Source organism: Panthera uncia, chromosome D4 (genome assembly GCF_023721935.1).
Source record: "Panthera uncia isolate 11264 chromosome D4, Puncia_PCG_1.0, whole genome shotgun sequence".
In the NCBI taxonomy this organism is placed as follows: domain Eukaryota; kingdom Metazoa; phylum Chordata; class Mammalia; order Carnivora; family Felidae; genus Panthera; species Panthera uncia.
Genome location: NC_064807.1, coordinates 39,121,972 through 39,139,408, shown reverse-complemented (window position 1 = coordinate 39,139,408; position 17,437 = coordinate 39,121,972). Strand labels below are relative to the sequence as shown.

The following is a 17,437-nucleotide window of genomic DNA, read 5'->3' as shown; positions in this document are numbered from 1 at the left end:
GTAGTAGTTAACAAGGTAATATCCCTAATAAAAATAATCCTGCTATCACATAACATAGTCCATTCCGTGTAATGAGCTCAGAGGATTTAATTCAATTATCCTCTTGGTGTTCCTAACTATAAAGCAGAAAGAGAGCTCTTTTTTATTATCATTTGTGATTAGGAATTCTGAACTGAAAAGTGAAGTCATCCTAGGAGAGTAGGAGATCAGCTTAGGGGGATGTTCAGCTGCATGTAAGGAAAACCCAACGACAGTGACTTAGAAACTCAAGAGTAATTTTCCTCACGTGATAAGTTGCCCAGAGGTAGGCATTCCAGATCCATGATGCCACCAGCTCATTCTGTCCTGACAGTGGTCTCACGATAGCACCTACACCTTCAGACTTCCGGTCTGCATCCCGGGAAGGAAGAAAGAGAAGGGATGATGAAAAAAGTTACGTCGCTTAATTTGTTTTCTTTAACAACTTTCCCCAGGAACCTGATACAGTGGGTTCTACTTAAATCCACCAAGTCACATACTACCCCCTGGATGCAGTGGGGTCTGGGAAACTGAGTATTTTCAAATGGTCGTATTACCATTCCAAATAACACTAGGATTCTGGTACTGGCGAAGAAGCAGAAAGGGGCTATTGGGCGAGTAAACTGTGATGTCCATTGTACAAATGCTTAATCACTTATTCCAGTGGGCTTTGATAGAACCATAGTGTGGGGAGAGTACAGGGAAATCGGCCATCAAGAATTGTAATCGCTTATACAGAGTGAAGCAATGTGGAAATCAAGAGAAGAGTGGTAGCCCATAATGACGTTCTAGTGCGGAGGAGGTAGAAAATCGTAGCATTTATGATTTGTGCAAATCATACTGTACAAAGCTTTCTACATTATACTGTACAAAGCTTTCTACATTATATCAGCTTTATGAAATATAGTACTATTATTATTCCCACTTTACAAATTGGGATCCTGGGATTTAGAGAAGTTGACTTGTGTATGTACCTAGAAAGCGGCCGAACTGGGATTTGAACCCAAATACCTAGGCCATTTGGTAGCAGAGCTGTAGCTCTTGGGCAATAAGCCAGTGATTCTCGAACTTTAGCGTGTGTTAGACTCTCCTGGAGGTTTGATAAAACACAGATTGCTGGGTCTCACCTCCAGGACTTCTACTCAGTGGGTCTGGGGGGGAGGGCCAGAGAACTTACATTTCCAACGACTTCACAAGTGGTGCTGATGCTCCTGGCTCAAGCCTGCTCCTCAGGGAAGTGCTGCCATGTTGAATGGTAATTAACACTTTTTGTCAGCTTACTGTTCTTTACGTTCTCTCATCCTTCCTAGGGAATATGAGGTGGGTCTTATTATCCCTGTTTTATAGATGAGTCTCAAATGAATTAAGTGCCTTGCCCAAGTCCACACAGCCAGTAAGTGTTACAGCCCCTATTCAAAACCAGTTCTGTGGTGGCCCAGAGCCCACTAAACAAGATTGTCTGTCTAGGTGAGGCAGGTATCAGCTGGCCCATTTCCTTCATGCCCTTTCTTCTACGGCTGCTTTTGCTGCAGCTGCTCCCTCGGCACCCCTCGTTCAGTCAGCCCCATCTCTGTTCTCTCCATCAGGGGGGAAAGGATTTCTCTTCACTGTGGCTGACCTTCAGGCTGGAGTTGTTCGCTATCATCATGACGACAGTGACTCCACCAAAGACTTTGTGGTCTTCAGGATATTCGATGGCCATCACAGCATCCGCCATAAGTTTCCCATCAACATTTTGCCCAAAGATGACAGTCCCCCGTTCCTCGTAAACAATGTAGTAATTGAACTGGAGGAGGGACAGACCATACTGATCCAGGGTTCCATGCTGAGAGCATCAGATATGGACTCCAGTGATGACTACATCTTCTTTAATATCACAAAACCCCCTCAGGCCGGAGAGATCATGAAGAAGTCAGGGCCAGGGCTGATAGGTAAGTTCTGAATAGTGATGATCGCTGATGTCAGAATTTGTGCAAGGGTGGACATCAAGTTTGTGAGGTGAGATACTGTTATCATTCCCATTTTGTGGATGGGAAGCCTGACACTTAGAAAATTTAAACTAGTCTATCTAAGATCGTGCAAGTAAAAAATTCCAGAGCTCTGTGTCAAGGTAACCATTACATTATGAAAAATTATGTCGGTCAAGCAGGATGAAAGAACAAGTAAGTTTGAAGAGGACTATTTGGCCTAATGCTAAATTGTTTATAAAGTAATTTCATGAATGGCGTTTGTTTATGCTTTATGAAAATAATTTCATAACTATTTCTTAAAGTAGGAGTAACAAAAGAGGGAACGAGTAGTTTAGTTAAGACTACGCGTCTTAAAGATATTTTTGTAATGCTCGTTTTTCTACATATGGTAAGACAGGTGTAGCAACTTAAAATTTTCTGCTTATTATTTATAAGCTTTGATGAAAGTATCTAATGAAGACTCCTTGGCTGCATACAATATACTAGGCAGAGAATACTTTGGAGATAAGTCCAATATCTTTATACCCCAACACTTGGAAGATTGTTACAAAAGTATGTGGTATTTTGTGGACCCAACAGGCTATCCTGTCCCTGGCTTCCTTCAGAGGGATCTATTTAATGGCATCATTCACTATCGTCACTTTGGTGGAGAGATCTTTGAAGACTCTTTTGAATTTGTCCTGTGGGATAGCCATGAACCTCCAAATCTCTCAGTGCCACAGGTAAGAGACCATCTCTGAATACTTTCGCCAAGTCTTGTCCACAGATATCGGTTCTGGGTGGTGTTGTAAGAAAATACATGAAAACAGGTTTTAAGATCGAAAGTTTGAGAAGCAAAGGATTTAGCAAAATTAAGTCAACTTGTTTGCAACATGCCTTCTCTGCCATTTACTTTGCTGGTAAGTTTTATAAATTTCTGTGTATGTAGCATTTCCAAGGTCATTTAACCATGGGTCCTTTTATATAAAACGCCTCCCCAAATCTGCTGACTTCATAACACTCAAGAGAACACTGACTTTTATGTATGGCAGTTGAGGTGTGGTCTCTGAAGCTACATTGCTTTATGTTTCTCTCCTGTCCTTGACCCTAACTAACTGATTGACCTGTGCCTCAGTTTCCTTATCTGTAAAATAGATAATAATACAACTTCCTAATAGAGAAATTGTGAGGGTAAGTGAGATAATTACATAACTACATAAACAAACTACTGAGAACTTTCTGGCACATGGTAAGTACTCAGTAGATAAATTAGCTATTATTTATTATTGGTTTTGAAGAACTAAGTGTTTTACTACCACTCGAGTGTATCATTTAAGGATATAGGATGAAGAAATAGGTTTAAGGAGGCATTCTCATAAAGAAATGACAGAAAATGGAGTTAGTGTAGGATCTGAACGACTATAAAGTATAGTTTATAGGGTAGACGCCATGCAAGGAGAGGATGGTTGATGGTAGGGGTAGAAAAAGACAGCTGAAAATAAGAGATCACTTTTTATACATGGTTCTTTTTGATGAGTATTTTCTCCTTATTATCTTGGAAGGTAGCATGTGTAGAGACCTAGCAAATCTGGAACCAGCTCTAGAATGATTTCTTAAAGGGACGCCTGGGTGGCTCAGTCGGTTAGGCATCCGACTTCTGCCCAGTTCATGATCTCACGGTTCGTGAGTTTGAGCCCCGCATCAGGCTATTTGCTGACAGCTTGGAGCCTGGAGCCTGGAGCCTGGAGCCTGCTTCGGATTCTGTGTCTCCCTCTCTCTCTCTCTGTACCTCCCCAGTTCATGCTTGCACTCTGTCAAAAATAAATAAACTTAATTTTTAGAATGATTTCTTAAAGCATGTGTCCCTATTCGTTATATAATGTGTTCTTGTAATGCCACAGTCACTTACACTAGCCACTGCATAGGTGATTGAGCTATTCTTCTGTTTGTAACAAAAATGGATAATCAAGAAGAAGGATGTCAGAGAGCCCAGAAACTGAAGGAAGTAGGTGACCCCTGTTAAGAGGGAATGGAAAATGAATGAGAAATTTTCTTTCTTTCTTTCTTTCTTTCTTTCTTCCCTTTTTTTTTTTTTTTTTAGAAATTTCCTAATTCATCTGCTTATTGAATAAGAAATCAATTCCCTTAAACATAACAACACCCTCTTTTCATCAATGTATTATATGCCATTTCTAGTTTACATTTTTGCTTGAGACCTTGGCTGACTTGATAATCTGAAACAGTAATTACTAATAGGGTTTGTTTTAAATCTTCTGTTGTATCTATTCAAACTGACCTGTTTCTGAGTAGAACACCATATCACTTTTAGCAGATTATGTGTTTGTTTTTGAAATCAAAAGCTCAGAACTTCTGCTATTACGTATTTTATACATCATAGATACAGATTTATTGATATTCATATCAATTGATATTTAGAGATCAAATGGAGATGTGAGATCGCTCTATAATAAGGAAATGAAAACTGTATTGAAACAGAATTATTTGTGAATCTTGGCAAATAACTCAGACTAAACTCTGTAGATCCAGTTATAAGTTTATTCCCTAGGATGGTTAGATTTCTAAAGAAGAGGCCATAATTATGTTTTTCTTTGCTTTCATCTTCCTAATCTATGTTGAGAAAGAGAGAGAGAGAGACTAACTCTGTAAATTTGCTGTGTTTTCACGTACGACTTATGCTTTGGCTCCTAAATATTCTCCAGCTCAACCTTAAGTGCCCACCTCTGTACCTGACATCACTACATATGTGTGTCTCAGCATTTTATTAATTAATTAATTAATTAATTAATTTATAATTGGAGAGAGTGAGAGAGCATGTACTCATGAGTAGGGGAGGGGCAAAGAGAGAGAATCACAAGCCCACTCCATACTCCATGCAGAGCCTGACACGGGGCTTGATCCCATGACCCTGGGATCATGACCTGAGGCAAAATCAAGAGTCAGATGCTCAACCCAGTGAGCCACCCAGGCGCCCCCATCAGCATTTTCAAGTCCCCATGTCCACAATCCATAAGACATTTGGAATATTTCCTCCCAGACTTTCACAAAACCACTTTAATTAGAATCTCTGAAGTCATCCCCAGCCCTTTTTTTTCCGTCTATGTCTGCAAAACCCATCAGTCAGCAGGTCTTACTGAATCTACTTGATAGATTTCTCTCATCCATCTCTACCTCTCCACCCACTGCCAGTGTGTTAGTTCCAATTTTCATCTTTTGGGGAAGGGGTTATTATCAGAATCCCTCACATGGTCCTTTAAGAATAGAAGAGATCGGGTCACCTGGCCACCTCAGTTGGTAAAGCATGTGACTCCTGACCTCAGAGTTGTGAGTTTGGGACTCACATTGGGCATGGAGCCTATGGAAAATAAAGATTAAAACAAAAGAATAGAGGACATCAGCCACATCCCTGTAATTGAGGACAATTAAAATCCATTAATACAGTGTCAGGGTGTGTGGTAGCATTCATCTAGCCCCAGTTTTCCCCCACTTCTGAGTAGTGGCAGCTTTAGCTTCATCCATTTCTAGATGGACCTACTCTCAGCTCTAACATCACCTGCTCCAGCAGTCCTTCTCTGATGCCCTCATTCCACACCTCCTCCAGGCTGAGTCAACTTGTCCTTTTATGTTATCTGATATCAAATAACTATCACGTGAGGCCGTTATTTGTTTTATGGGATCAACTATAAGCTCACTGATGGGAGGAATCCCAAATTATTTATCTCTGTGTCTTCAGATATTGGTACCAGACTCAAAGTAGAACCTCAAGAACTGGTTTTTTTTTGTTTGTTTTGTTTTGTTTTTGTTTTTGTTCTTGTCTTTGTTTTGTTTTCTGGTCCCAAAATGAACTCTGATTTTTCAACCTTTATTGGAAGTAAGAGGAAACAAGACTGAGACATTTGGTAGGAACTGGGGAAGGAGTGACATGGGGGAGGAATGAATGTAAAGCTTTATTCTTCAGAGTTTCTAGGAATTGGTGTGCGCATAACAGCAAAACAAGTATTTTGTGTGTGTGTGCTGGTAAGGGTTTTTGTGTTGTGAGCCCCCAATAGCATCATTGAAACTTGAATTTTTAAGGAACTTGCACGATCATTTAGTCTACTTGATGATTGCACCTTCAATTTGGGCAAGTATCTAGTCATGTCTTTCAGATGAAAATTCAACAAAATTTGTAAAATAGTCAACAAAATCTGCAGCCTTCCACTGTTAACTGAGAGTCTAGGGGCACCTGGGTGGCTCAGTCAGTTAAGTGTCCGACTTTGACTGAGGTCATGATCTTGTGGTTTGCGAGTTCGAGCCCCACGTCGGGCTCTGTGCTGTCAGCTCGGAGCCTGGAGCCTGCTTCGGATTCTATGTCTTCCTCAATCTCTGCCCCTCCCCACTCATTCCCTCTCTCTCTCTCAAAAATAAATAATAAAAACATTTGAAAATAAAGAAAAAAGAAAGTCTAGATAAGAAGGTTGCTTGACCGGAGCTTTTGTGATCAGAAGTTTCCACAGTGACTAAAAATTAACTCAGGCACAAGATTGCTTAGGCCACATTATTGGAAAACTTCCTTTCATAGAGACGGAAAGCAAGGACCTCCTCAGATGAGACACAATGTGCTTAAATCAGGAAAGAAGTTACGTAGCAGGGATGCCCCTTTCCTCCTCTCCCCCTTCTCCACTGAACGCTCCTCTGAGAGGTCAGCCGACACACCAACAGCGTGTCTGCACATCTGCACAGCAGCAAGAAACACCCTCCCTCTTTCTTTCTTGGTTGTCATTATTGTTATCAAATAAAACCTCACCCACTCAATGTGCTTTTGGTGAAATGGGTGATGGCGATTAAGGAATGCACTTGTTGTGGTGAGTACGGGGTGATTAAAATAAAAACTAAAAAAAAAAAAAGAAAGAAAGAAAACAGAGAATGAAAAATAAGGCTAGATGAGAAAAATAGAAAGAGGACTAAGAAAAGGAAGAAGAAAGGAAGCAGGTACCACAAAGGCCGGTGGGTCAAGTGGAAGGGACTTCTCGTAGAGGTTCCTGGATCTGAGAAGTCGCGCTGGCTAATCTCAAAAGAAGATGCAAGATAAAGAATCAGGCAGAGCCCAAGCTTAGGCAGAGAAAGGATCAAGAAGCCAGGCTTGAAAGAAAGTCAAATACTAGCCATCAGAGTATCAAATAGCGAACCCGAGTCTGAGGGTCAAGGTCAGGCTTTGCCCTTCGCCATTTTGTGTACTGATATATCACTTTATGTTCAGATTTTCTCCAAGTCTGTTTGCAGGTGCTTGTGGCCATAAGTAGACTGGAGGGATGTAGGGGAATTCAGCCACGACAGCTTAATGATTGGGCACTAGCTTTTCACTGTCTGGGAATGGGTATTCAATAATGTCATTTTTACAACCAAATTTCAGTACAATGAAAATTCTTTATTTCTCTATGGAGCTTGTTAAAATAAGGATTTTTCTTACCCACAGACACACACACAATAATGGTTTAAACATGCATAAATATGTAAAGATGCACCAACTTAAATGATCATAAAGCATGTTGAAAAATGTGCCCACCAAGAATTACTACAGGCATATAAAAAAGCATACTTGTACATTCTTTTTACACAAAGAACACATTGGAGAATAAATTAGCATGGAAAGTGGTCTCTTTGAAGGCACAATAACTATTGTTTCCATATTAAATCCAGTTTTTCAATTAAGTGGAGCCTCACTGATCCACACTATGGCTGGGAGGTCCCGTAGAGAATTTCTGAACTTTGTAGATTAGCGAAAAACTGTAATTGGGAAAAAAATTGTGACACAGACTCCAGGAGACTGGAGAAATGGCTTTTATTGTGTTCTTTTATTTTGATAACTGGCTTTAGTTTTTAATTATTGAAATGCTTCATAATGGAGTAGTACCTATGTTGGGTGCTTTTGTAACCGTAATGAAGGATGGAGGCAGGGAATTAATTAATTGAGCATCTACTACCAGGTACTCCCTGTGCTACTAGACAGAAAAACTGAGCCCCAAAGGGGTTAGATTATTTGCCCAGGGAGCATAGCTTGTAGGTGGCTGAGCTGACATTCCCAGTCTTGGTCATAGTAAAGCTTACCCATGTTTTAGTTTTTGCTTTGTATGCCAATTTAATGTTTATTTTTGAGAGAGAGAAAGAGAGACAGAGAGAGAGACAGAGAGAGACAGAGTGCGAGTTGGGGAGGGACAGAAAGAGAGGGAGACACAGACTCCAAGGCAGGCTCCAGGCTCTGAGCTGTCAGCACAGAGCCCGATGCGGGGCTTGAACTTGCGAACCAAGAGATCATGACCTGACCTGAAGTCGGACGCTTAACCCACTGAGCCACTCAGGTGCCCCTGTATGCCAATTTAAAAAGGACTTTTTTTCATTTTCAAACTAAGTATTATGGACACCATTATTGTAGGCAAAACTAGCACTGCTGATCTGTGCTTCAGGAACAATATTAAAATGAATAAAACCGGGGTAAGAATACTCACTCTCCTGCATCAAGCTGTGTAAAGACCATGATGACAAATACTCCATTTCAAGAGAGAGTTAGTAGTTGCTTTCTCGCAACCAATCATGGATTATTGTAAAACATAATAATAGATGTCGTGATAAAAGCTGTTTGGCAAAGCCTCCCTGCCCTCTTGCATGGTTCCAAACCAGTGAGTATGACTTGAAGAATTTTTTAAGTCACAGGGGCGCCTGCGTGGCTCAGTCAGTTAAGCGTCTGACTTCAGCTCAGGTCATGATCTCCCAGTTTGTGGGTTTGAGCCCCGCGTCGGGTCTGTGCTGACATCTCAGAGCCTGGAGCCTGCTTCCGATTCTGTCTCCCTTTCTCTCTCTGCCCTTACCTCACTCGCGCTCTGTCTCTCTGTCTCTGTCTCTCAAAAATGAATGTGTTAAAAAAAATTGTTAAAGAAGCGTTTTTTAAATCACAAATAGGGCATGTTGACTGAGTTAGCAAATGCTGAAGAAGTGCCTCCTACCTACAAATACCATGCCAGACGTCGTCGAGCTACAGAAGCGAACATAGTATTTACTGAGCACCTACTACGTGCCAGACATTTTATCTACATAGTGATATTTGATCCTCATAACAACTCTGTGAGGTTGTTGGTGCTGCCCTTAACCGATCAGTAAATTTGACGCTCAAGAAAGTTGAGTGAGATGTTCGAGATTAATAATAGCCACTAAGTGGTATACTTTGCACTTCAACCGTCTGTCCACTGACAAATTCCACGTGGTTTGTGTGATACTACGATTCTCCCCTTGTGGACCTTTCGGCCTAGGAGAGACTGACATGTAAACTACTAGCTAATAACACAAGGCGATGAGATAATATTGTTTGTTGAGGGCTAAGCACAGTTCAGAAACAGTTCATTCCAACTGAGACATCGGGCGAAGTTTTCAGAGGAGCCCTCAAGGGTGAGAAAGCCTCAGGTTGCTGGAGAGAACAGGAGAAAAGCACTGCAGATTGAAGGAACAACGTGATCCAGACCGCAGACACCAGCTTGAGAACTACAGCCCGGTACCGTGTGTACCTGGAGTCCTGGGTTCACTTTGAAAGGTGGTAAAAGACAGAGTTGAAAAATCAGGTGTGTCTAAACCATGGAGGTCTTGGGTGCCGTGGTGAGGAGCTGGAATAATTTAATCCCTCCCGAGTGGTTGTTTAGATTTTTGAGACAATGCATGACTGATTTGACTTGCATTTTTTTAAAGAGAACACCAGAGGTATGTAACGTCTAGATTGGCTATTGGAGTTGGGGCTAACAGGAAGCAGTTGCAACAATGTAGGGAAGAAGTTGAAAGAGCTGGCGCTAGACCAGTAAGAGTGGGGCGGGGGTGGGGAGCGGTCACAGCGCAGGGAATTTTGTAAATGGAGACTCTGGGACTTGGAGACATGTTATGTGTCGGTGGAGAAGGAGGAACCAAAGTCATGACAAGGGTTCTAGGAGTGATGACTGAGCGGAAAGAGGTGGTGAAGAAAAGCACAGGTTGTTGGTGGAAGGGAGAAGCGGGAATAAAATCAGGAACATATTTTGTGTATTATGTGCCTGCTCTACAGCATTCATGACTGCATTAACTAGAATTGTGATAATTATATTCTTAAAATACAGCATAACATGGGTAAGAATGTTCCATTTTGGGCTCACGTTCTTGATAGCTCCTGAATCATTTCGATGGAAGTATATTGCAAACGGCAGTTTTTGAAAAGCAGCTTAATCGTGACTAGGTGATGGTGGGGTGTTTTCTTTGGTATCTCCTGGTATTTCAAATTAATGGCACAGGTAATTTCTTTCCAGATGGTGACCATCCACATTACTCCAGTGGACGACCAGCTTCCAAAGGAGGCTCCTGGAGTTTCTCGGCATTTGGTTGTCAAGGAAACCGAGGTGGCCTACATAACTAAGAAGCATCTATGTTTTATAGATACAGAATATGACAGGGATCTCGTCTACACAGTAACAACACCCCCATCTTTCTCTTTCAGCCACAGGTATCTCTATGAGAAGTCATCACCTGGGCTATTTGTAGAGGGTTGTGTTCAAGGATTGAGTTGCAAGTGTCCGTATACATATACTGCAATTCAGCTGCTTTATTGGTCGGACCTGAACTTGTATTCAATTCCACATTTACTTTAATGTCAAACTTATCCCTTCAAAAGCTGTATTAATTGGTCAGTGACCTGCCATTTGTAGTGTCTTCAGCGTAGGTAAGCTTAAAATGGTCTTCAACCTTCTTTTCATACAACATTTCTTTTTTCTAAAGGGAATGTTATTTTTGTCTTTTCAATAAAATTTATTGAGTCTTCACATTAGTTTTAGATGTTGCAGGCCACAAAATAGTCATTATTCTATGATCCCAATCAGAAAAGTGACATGAACATACCTGAGGCTTGTGTCATATACACGATAGCAAGGAAATGTTTTTTTTAGGATGAGAAGAACGATTCCCTTCCATGAGGTCAATGTAGAAAATTCTGTACGGGCTTTCTGTAGTCATGAGAATGGCACTGATGATTCTGGACTGAAGACTAGAACCCCCTGACAGAAAGACAAAACATAAAGATGGAACATTTGATTTCTTCTTACCATGAGCTTTTTTAGCTTTAGAAAATTTGGTTGTGGGCTATCTGATTTAATGTTTCTTGCCTGGGAAATTAGCTGACGTGTTCTCCTGTGTCTCTCGTTAGGCATCTGGATGCTGGGAAATTATTTATGGTGGATAGTATTCCAAAGCTAACCAAAAACCCTGCAGCCCTGGGGCTGAGATCATTCACTCAGGTATGATGGTATGCTAAAACGTTGATAAATGTGATGTAAGTGTCTTTTTTCCCCTTCCCCCTCCCTCTGTAAGTATCTTCTGAAAAGGAATGGCACTCCTAGTCTTGCACTTGACAATGTTGGCCTTTGACTTCTGTCAAAAGCATCAAATGTTTGATGTTTATGTTCTTCCTGCTTCCACGCTTTTATTAAGCACGGGACATCTATTTGAAAATGTTTCCTTGCGGCGCCTGGGTGGCTCAGTCGGTTAAGCGCCGACTTTGTCTCAGGTCGTGATCTTGCGGTTCATGAGTTCAAGCCCCTCGTTGGGCTCTATGCTGACAGCTCAGAGCCTGGAACCTGCTTCGGATTCTGCATCTCCCTCTCTCTCTCTCTGCCCCTCCTCTGCTCATGCTCTGTCTCTCTCTCTCCAGAATAAACATTAAAAAAAATTAAAAAAAAAAAAGAAAATGCTTCCTTGAGCTGGATATGATTTCAAAATCTTGTTGTTATTCAACACAGCCTTTTGCACCGGGCTCTGATTTACAGACCTGGGTGCCTATGGTTCTATTCCAATAAATTCAGGTCACTCAATACCCTACTGTATTAGTTTCCTAGGGCTGCCATGGGTACCACAAACTGGGTGGCTTCAAACAACAGAGATTTCCTGTCCCAAAGTTCTGGAGCTGGAAGTCTGAAATCAAGCTGTCTGCAGGGTCATGCTTCTTCGAGAACCTGTAGGGAAGCCTTCCTTGCCTCCTCCTCGCTTCTAGGGGTTTTCTGGCACTCTTTTGCATTCCTTAGCTTGTAGATCATCACTACAGTCTCTGTGTCTATCATCTGATGGTCGTCTTCTCCCTGTGTGTCTCTCTCTTCTTATGAGGACAGAAGTTCTATTCGATTAAGGGCCCGCCCTTCCATATGACCACACTTCATCTTAGTTTAATACAGTTACAACAACCCCATTCCCAAATAACTTCATATTCTGAGATCCTAGAGGTTAGGACTTCAACATATCTTTTTTTTTTTTTTTTTTTTTTTTTTTGGTGGTGGGGAGGGGAACACATGCGATTCATAATATCTGCTACCTTCCAAAATCTTTCACCAACCTTCTCCCTCTTCCTCTGGACTCTACCTCTGAAAATCACACTAATGGTGATGAATACTTAGGCAGCTGCCGGACTCCAGCTCCGGCAGGTCCAGGGGTTCCCGAAGGATGAACGGCGTCGCGAAAATAACAAATGGACCCAGACCACAGCAGTGTGTCAGACTGGCCACTTTATTGTGGCAAGCGTGGCATTATATTTGTTAGCAATTTCCTTATTTATTTATTTATTAATGTTTATTTATTTATTTATTTATTTATTATTATTTTTTTTTAATATATGAAATTTACTGTCAAATTGGTTTCCATACAACACCCAGTGCTCATCCCAAAAGGTGCCCTCCTCAATGCCCATCACCCACCCTCCCCTCACTCCCACCCCCCATCAACCCTCAGTTTGTTCTCAGTTTTTAACAGTCTCTTATGCTTTGGCTGTCTCCCACTCTAACCTCTTTTTTTTTTTTTTCCTTCCCCTCCCCCATGGGTTTCTGTTAAGTTTCTCAGGATCCACATAAGAGTGAAACCATATGGTATCTGTAGCAATTTCCTTATAACGTGTGTCATCTATGTTTTCTGGCATTACCTGATTCTAAAGATGTTCCTTTGTGTAATCACCCATTAAGGAACAACATAGTTATTTTCTTGTAACGTTCCCTCCTGCCCTTTCAAGGTCATCTAGCTCTCAACACCTCAAGGGGAACGTTTACAGGGACGTGACTTCTTAATTGTTCCTTTGAACCATTTGCGGTACAAGGGACAAAAGTATTCGCTTTGGTCTGGGGTGCCCGGAGGGAGCCAAGAGGGCCCTGGGAACCCACGCCTTATGCGCTCCCAGAGAGACAATGTATACCTAGGAACTAATGAACCGTTCTGTACCTTAACCCACCAGGTCCAGTTATCATCTGGAATGCCTCCTGGGGGCCAAATGGGCCTAGGGGTTGGAGTAACCTGTATCCGTAGATACATTCCTTTGTTGCCAGAGTGGGGATTTCGAACCCGTTTGTCCCCCTCCTTGGCTGGAAACTATATGGGGCCGTCCTTCCTTTAGGGAGAGGAGTCTTTATAGGGGGTGGCAAGGGCTGGATGTAGGGCTGCATGATTTCCTTGCGGAATCTTCTTTCTTTCCCCAGTGGTTCTTTTCCCGGGGGGCCTGTCGTGGGCAATTCCCCAACCGACAAATCCCCAGGTGCTTTCGCTGGGAGGGGGGCTGCCCTGACCAACGCTAAGGCCAAATCACATAAAAGCAGGAGTATGAGAAGCTTCACTTTCGGTGGGCCGCCATGCAGTGCCGATCCGTCCACCTCCCGGGGCCCTGCCATCAGGCTGGTTGGAGAGCTTGGCTTCCGACAGGCAGCAGCTACCCCCGTCCTTAGAGCTAATTCTGCCTTATCTCACTGCAGTTGGATGTTGCAGATGAGTATGTAAACCCCATGTGCTAGGTACTGTTATTTCATTATTTGATTTTGGTGATAAGGAAACAGAGGCCTTGCAAGTTTAAGTAACTGGACCAATATCACACAGCTAATTGATGGTGGAGCTGCCTTGAAATTAGAGCTTGCTTTCTTCCTTTCTTTTTTAAAATTTTTAATGTTTATTTATTTCTGAGAGAGACAGAGCATGAGCGGGGCAGGGACAGAGAGGGAGGGAGACACAGAATCCGAAGCAGGCTCCAGGCTCCGAGCTGTCAGCACAGAGCCCGACGCGGGGCTCGAACGCACGGACCGCGAGATCATGACCTGAGCCGAAGTCGGACGCTCAACCGACTGAGCCACCCAGGCGCCCCAGAGCTCTCTTTCTTTTATAGAGTTGGATGGCTTCAAGCACTTGATATATTTCCTTAATTTCTTTGTTCCTTTCCCTCCTGGTTTTAGAAAATGTGATCTATAAAATAGAGCTTTTTGGAATCTTCAAATTGATGATGTTGGCATTTGCAATTGTTGACGTCCACACGATGGTTTTTGAAGACCTAGCTCTCTGAAAGTCTCTGATTCTTACCGCTGGGTACCCACATGTCCATCTCAATTTGCCTTGTAGCATGCTGTGAACTACATGAAAGTGGCCTACATGCCACCCATGCAAGATATAGGCCTCCATCCGGGACACGTCCAGTTTGCATTTTCTGTCAGTAACCAGCACGGGGGCACTTTGCATGGGATCTGCTTTAACATCACGGTTCTTCCAGTGGATAACCAAGTCCCTGAGGTAGGTACGATATTTGATATGAAAGGTGAAAAGGAAGAAAGACCTAATGAAAGAGAGGAAAGCCTTGAAGACTTACTGGAAATGATAACTTTTCTTTGGGTTATTTTATAGAACTTTAAAACAATTTTTTAAAATATTTATTTTTTGAGAGAGAGAGGGGGAGAGAGAGAGCACGAGTGGGGAAGAGGCAGAGAGAGAGAGAGAGAGAGAGAGACATAGAATCCCAAGCAGAGAGAGAGAGAGAGAGAGAGAGAGAGAGAGAGACATAGAATCCCAAGCAGCCTCCAGGCTCCGAGCTGTCAGCACAGAGCCCGACATGGGGCCTGAACTCACGAACTGTGAGATCATGACCTGAGCCAAAGCATCGGACGCTTCACCCGCTGAGCCACCCAGGCGCCCCTATTTTATAGAACTTAAAATTTTTCAGCTACAGTGTAGGAAAAAAAAAAAAAAAGCATGGGGAAGGGAGTCTTTCACCTCCCACGAGACTTTCTAAAAGGTGAGATTTTTCCAGTTGCTGAATTTGGCATTATTTTTAAAGCTTTATCAAAACCCTTTTCATTTCCTTTCCTTTCCGCGGAGTTTCACATGTTGATCAGGGAAGGGGATTAAGTTGTGGGTCTCTCAGCAGCCAGAAGGGCTTATTTGCTCTCACTGTGGGCCAACTATATGCGTGCTAATCTAAATAAGCCTTTTAATTTTGCAAATGAATTAAGATGGGTTCTTCCATTCTCTCCTGCCCCCACCCCAGTGTTGACGTAACCGTGCAAGCACTTGTGTCTCTCGTTGAAACTGAACTACAAAGGTGATGCCACCTTGTGCATCTTATCTGTGAGGCTGGACTTAATACTGAACGTTTGTGGGGCGCCTGGGTGGCTCAGTCGGTTAAGCGGCCGACTTCAGCCCAGGTCATGATCTCGCGGTCCGTGAGTTCGAGCCCCGCGTCGGGCTCTGTGCTTACAGCTCAGAGCCTGGAGCCTGTTTCAGATTCTGTGTCTCCCTCTCTCTGACCCTCCCCCGTTCATGCTCTGTCTCTCTCTGTCTCAAAAATAAGTAAACGTTAAAAAAAATTAAAAAAAAAAAATGCTGAACGTTTGTTCCAAACCCCATTGGAGGGCTAGACTTAATTAGTGTGGCTCTTCTTGGGCTCATTTTCCCCTCCAAAGTGAAAGACAAAGTAGGATTACCGAATCATTAGGAACCAAAATGGACGAGAACCTGTACATGTTTCATGCCTAAGGAAAAACGTCACCTTCTAGGTACCCATGAGCCCCCTCACCATCTCTACATCTGCCCCAAGTTGGGGGGCAGAGGTCTCACGGTGAGGGACCAAGGGGCTTACCCAACCCCCAGAACTGTTCTGATAGATCCAAACCATACTTTTAATTAATGAGTTGACCAAATTTAAACATCAGGAAGTTTCATACTGACTCTAGATTTCTGGCTTCTCTTGAAAATTTGGAAATTCGAGGAATAGTGAATTCACTTATCCCCAGTCAGCAGTTGGACCGGGCCTGGTCTCCAGTCTCCAGAGGCCCCACCCAGCTCAGTACACTCATTTACATCGCTGGCCTGACCCCTCAGGCCTCTGAACTTGCAGTTTTTGGTAGAAGATGTACCACAGAGCTCACACAAAAGGCAAAAGAATCTGAACTATATTCTTTGATCCCTTCCCTGTCAGGGACCGCATCACATTCCCCGTGAAGAAAATAGTTTTGAATGTCTGGTAATCTGATTAGATTTTATTCACACCTTTCTTTCCTGTGTATGAGATACATGCCTGAAATAGCCCAGCATTTAAGAAGCCAAAGCTTTTTTTTAAAACAATCGGGGAGGGAAATGGTGTTTTATGCAAAGCAATCCAAACCTCTTGCTAGAGAAGAATGATCTGTGGAGAAAACCGAAAACAGTGAAGTGAACAGTTACTTCCCTCATTTGAAGGTAGATGGAATAGTTATCCTCATAACTAACGTGGCCTAGTGGCTTCTGTCTTTTTTCTATAGTGTATGGGGCAAGTGAAATAGTCCCTTAGAGAACTGAGACTATCAGAAATAAAATTAAATGAATAGCTCCAGTGAAACCAGTCACACGAGTGGTGAAAATACCACAGAGAGCTGGGTTGAATGATAACCACGAGGGGATCTTAATATGATGCTGATGAGAAGACCCCAAAACCTCAGCACTGGGTTTCGGCAGAGACTGAAACATTAGTGATGAATGAGTTTGGGCAAATTAGCCTTATGCTTTTACTTTTTTGAAAGTTGCCCTAAAATACATATATATTTTAAAACCATATAGTGTAGCGAAGTATATCCCTGGAAACATTAGCATCTTGGGGAATTAACTGATACAACTCAGGAATCATTGAGGCTGGCAGGCATGGACCTTGTTTCAAAAATAATATTCCTCTTTCCTCCTCTCTTTCTTCCTTCCTTCCTTCCTTCCTTCCTTCCTTCCTTCCTTCCTTTCTTCTATCTATCTATCTATCTATCTATCTATCTATCTATCTATCTATCTATCTTTAAGTAGGCTCCACACTCAGTGTGGAGCCCAGTGCGGGGCTTGAACCCACCATCAAGACCTGAGCTGAGATCAAGAGTCAGACACTTAACTGACTGAGCCACTCAGGTGCCCCAATATTCCTCTTTTAATAAGAACTCCCTTTATTTCTTTCTCCTACAAACAGTAAAAACGTAGTTTCGACCACATGGAAGTATGGCATGTGGGAAGGATGGGGGTGAGTGGTTGTAGGGAGAAAAGTCTCTTGTTGGACGTTTTCCTTTCCTGGCGGCGGTAGTGTATTGAAGAATAGGAGGCAGCTATCTCAGGATGGTTGGTCTCTAACTTCCAGGATCCAGGGGGCTGCCTTGGGACAGCTGTGCCTGCTG

General features: G+C 42.6%; 1 protein-coding gene across 1 annotated transcript in view; it reads left to right on the top strand.

The window, feature by feature from the left end:
- Positions 1–17,437, top strand: part of FREM1 (FRAS1 related extracellular matrix 1) — a 137,104-nt gene that overhangs the window by 22,174 nt on the left and 97,493 nt on the right. Inside the window, exons 8-12 of the mRNA XM_049635133.1 lie at positions 1,605–1,949; positions 2,568–2,710; positions 10,283–10,476; positions 11,173–11,263; positions 14,382–14,549. Coding sequence (XP_049491090.1) covers positions 1,605–1,949; positions 2,568–2,710; positions 10,283–10,476; positions 11,173–11,263; positions 14,382–14,549 — 941 coding nt within the window. The remainder of the gene's footprint in view (positions 1–1,604; positions 1,950–2,567; positions 2,711–10,282; positions 10,477–11,172; positions 11,264–14,381; positions 14,550–17,437) is intronic.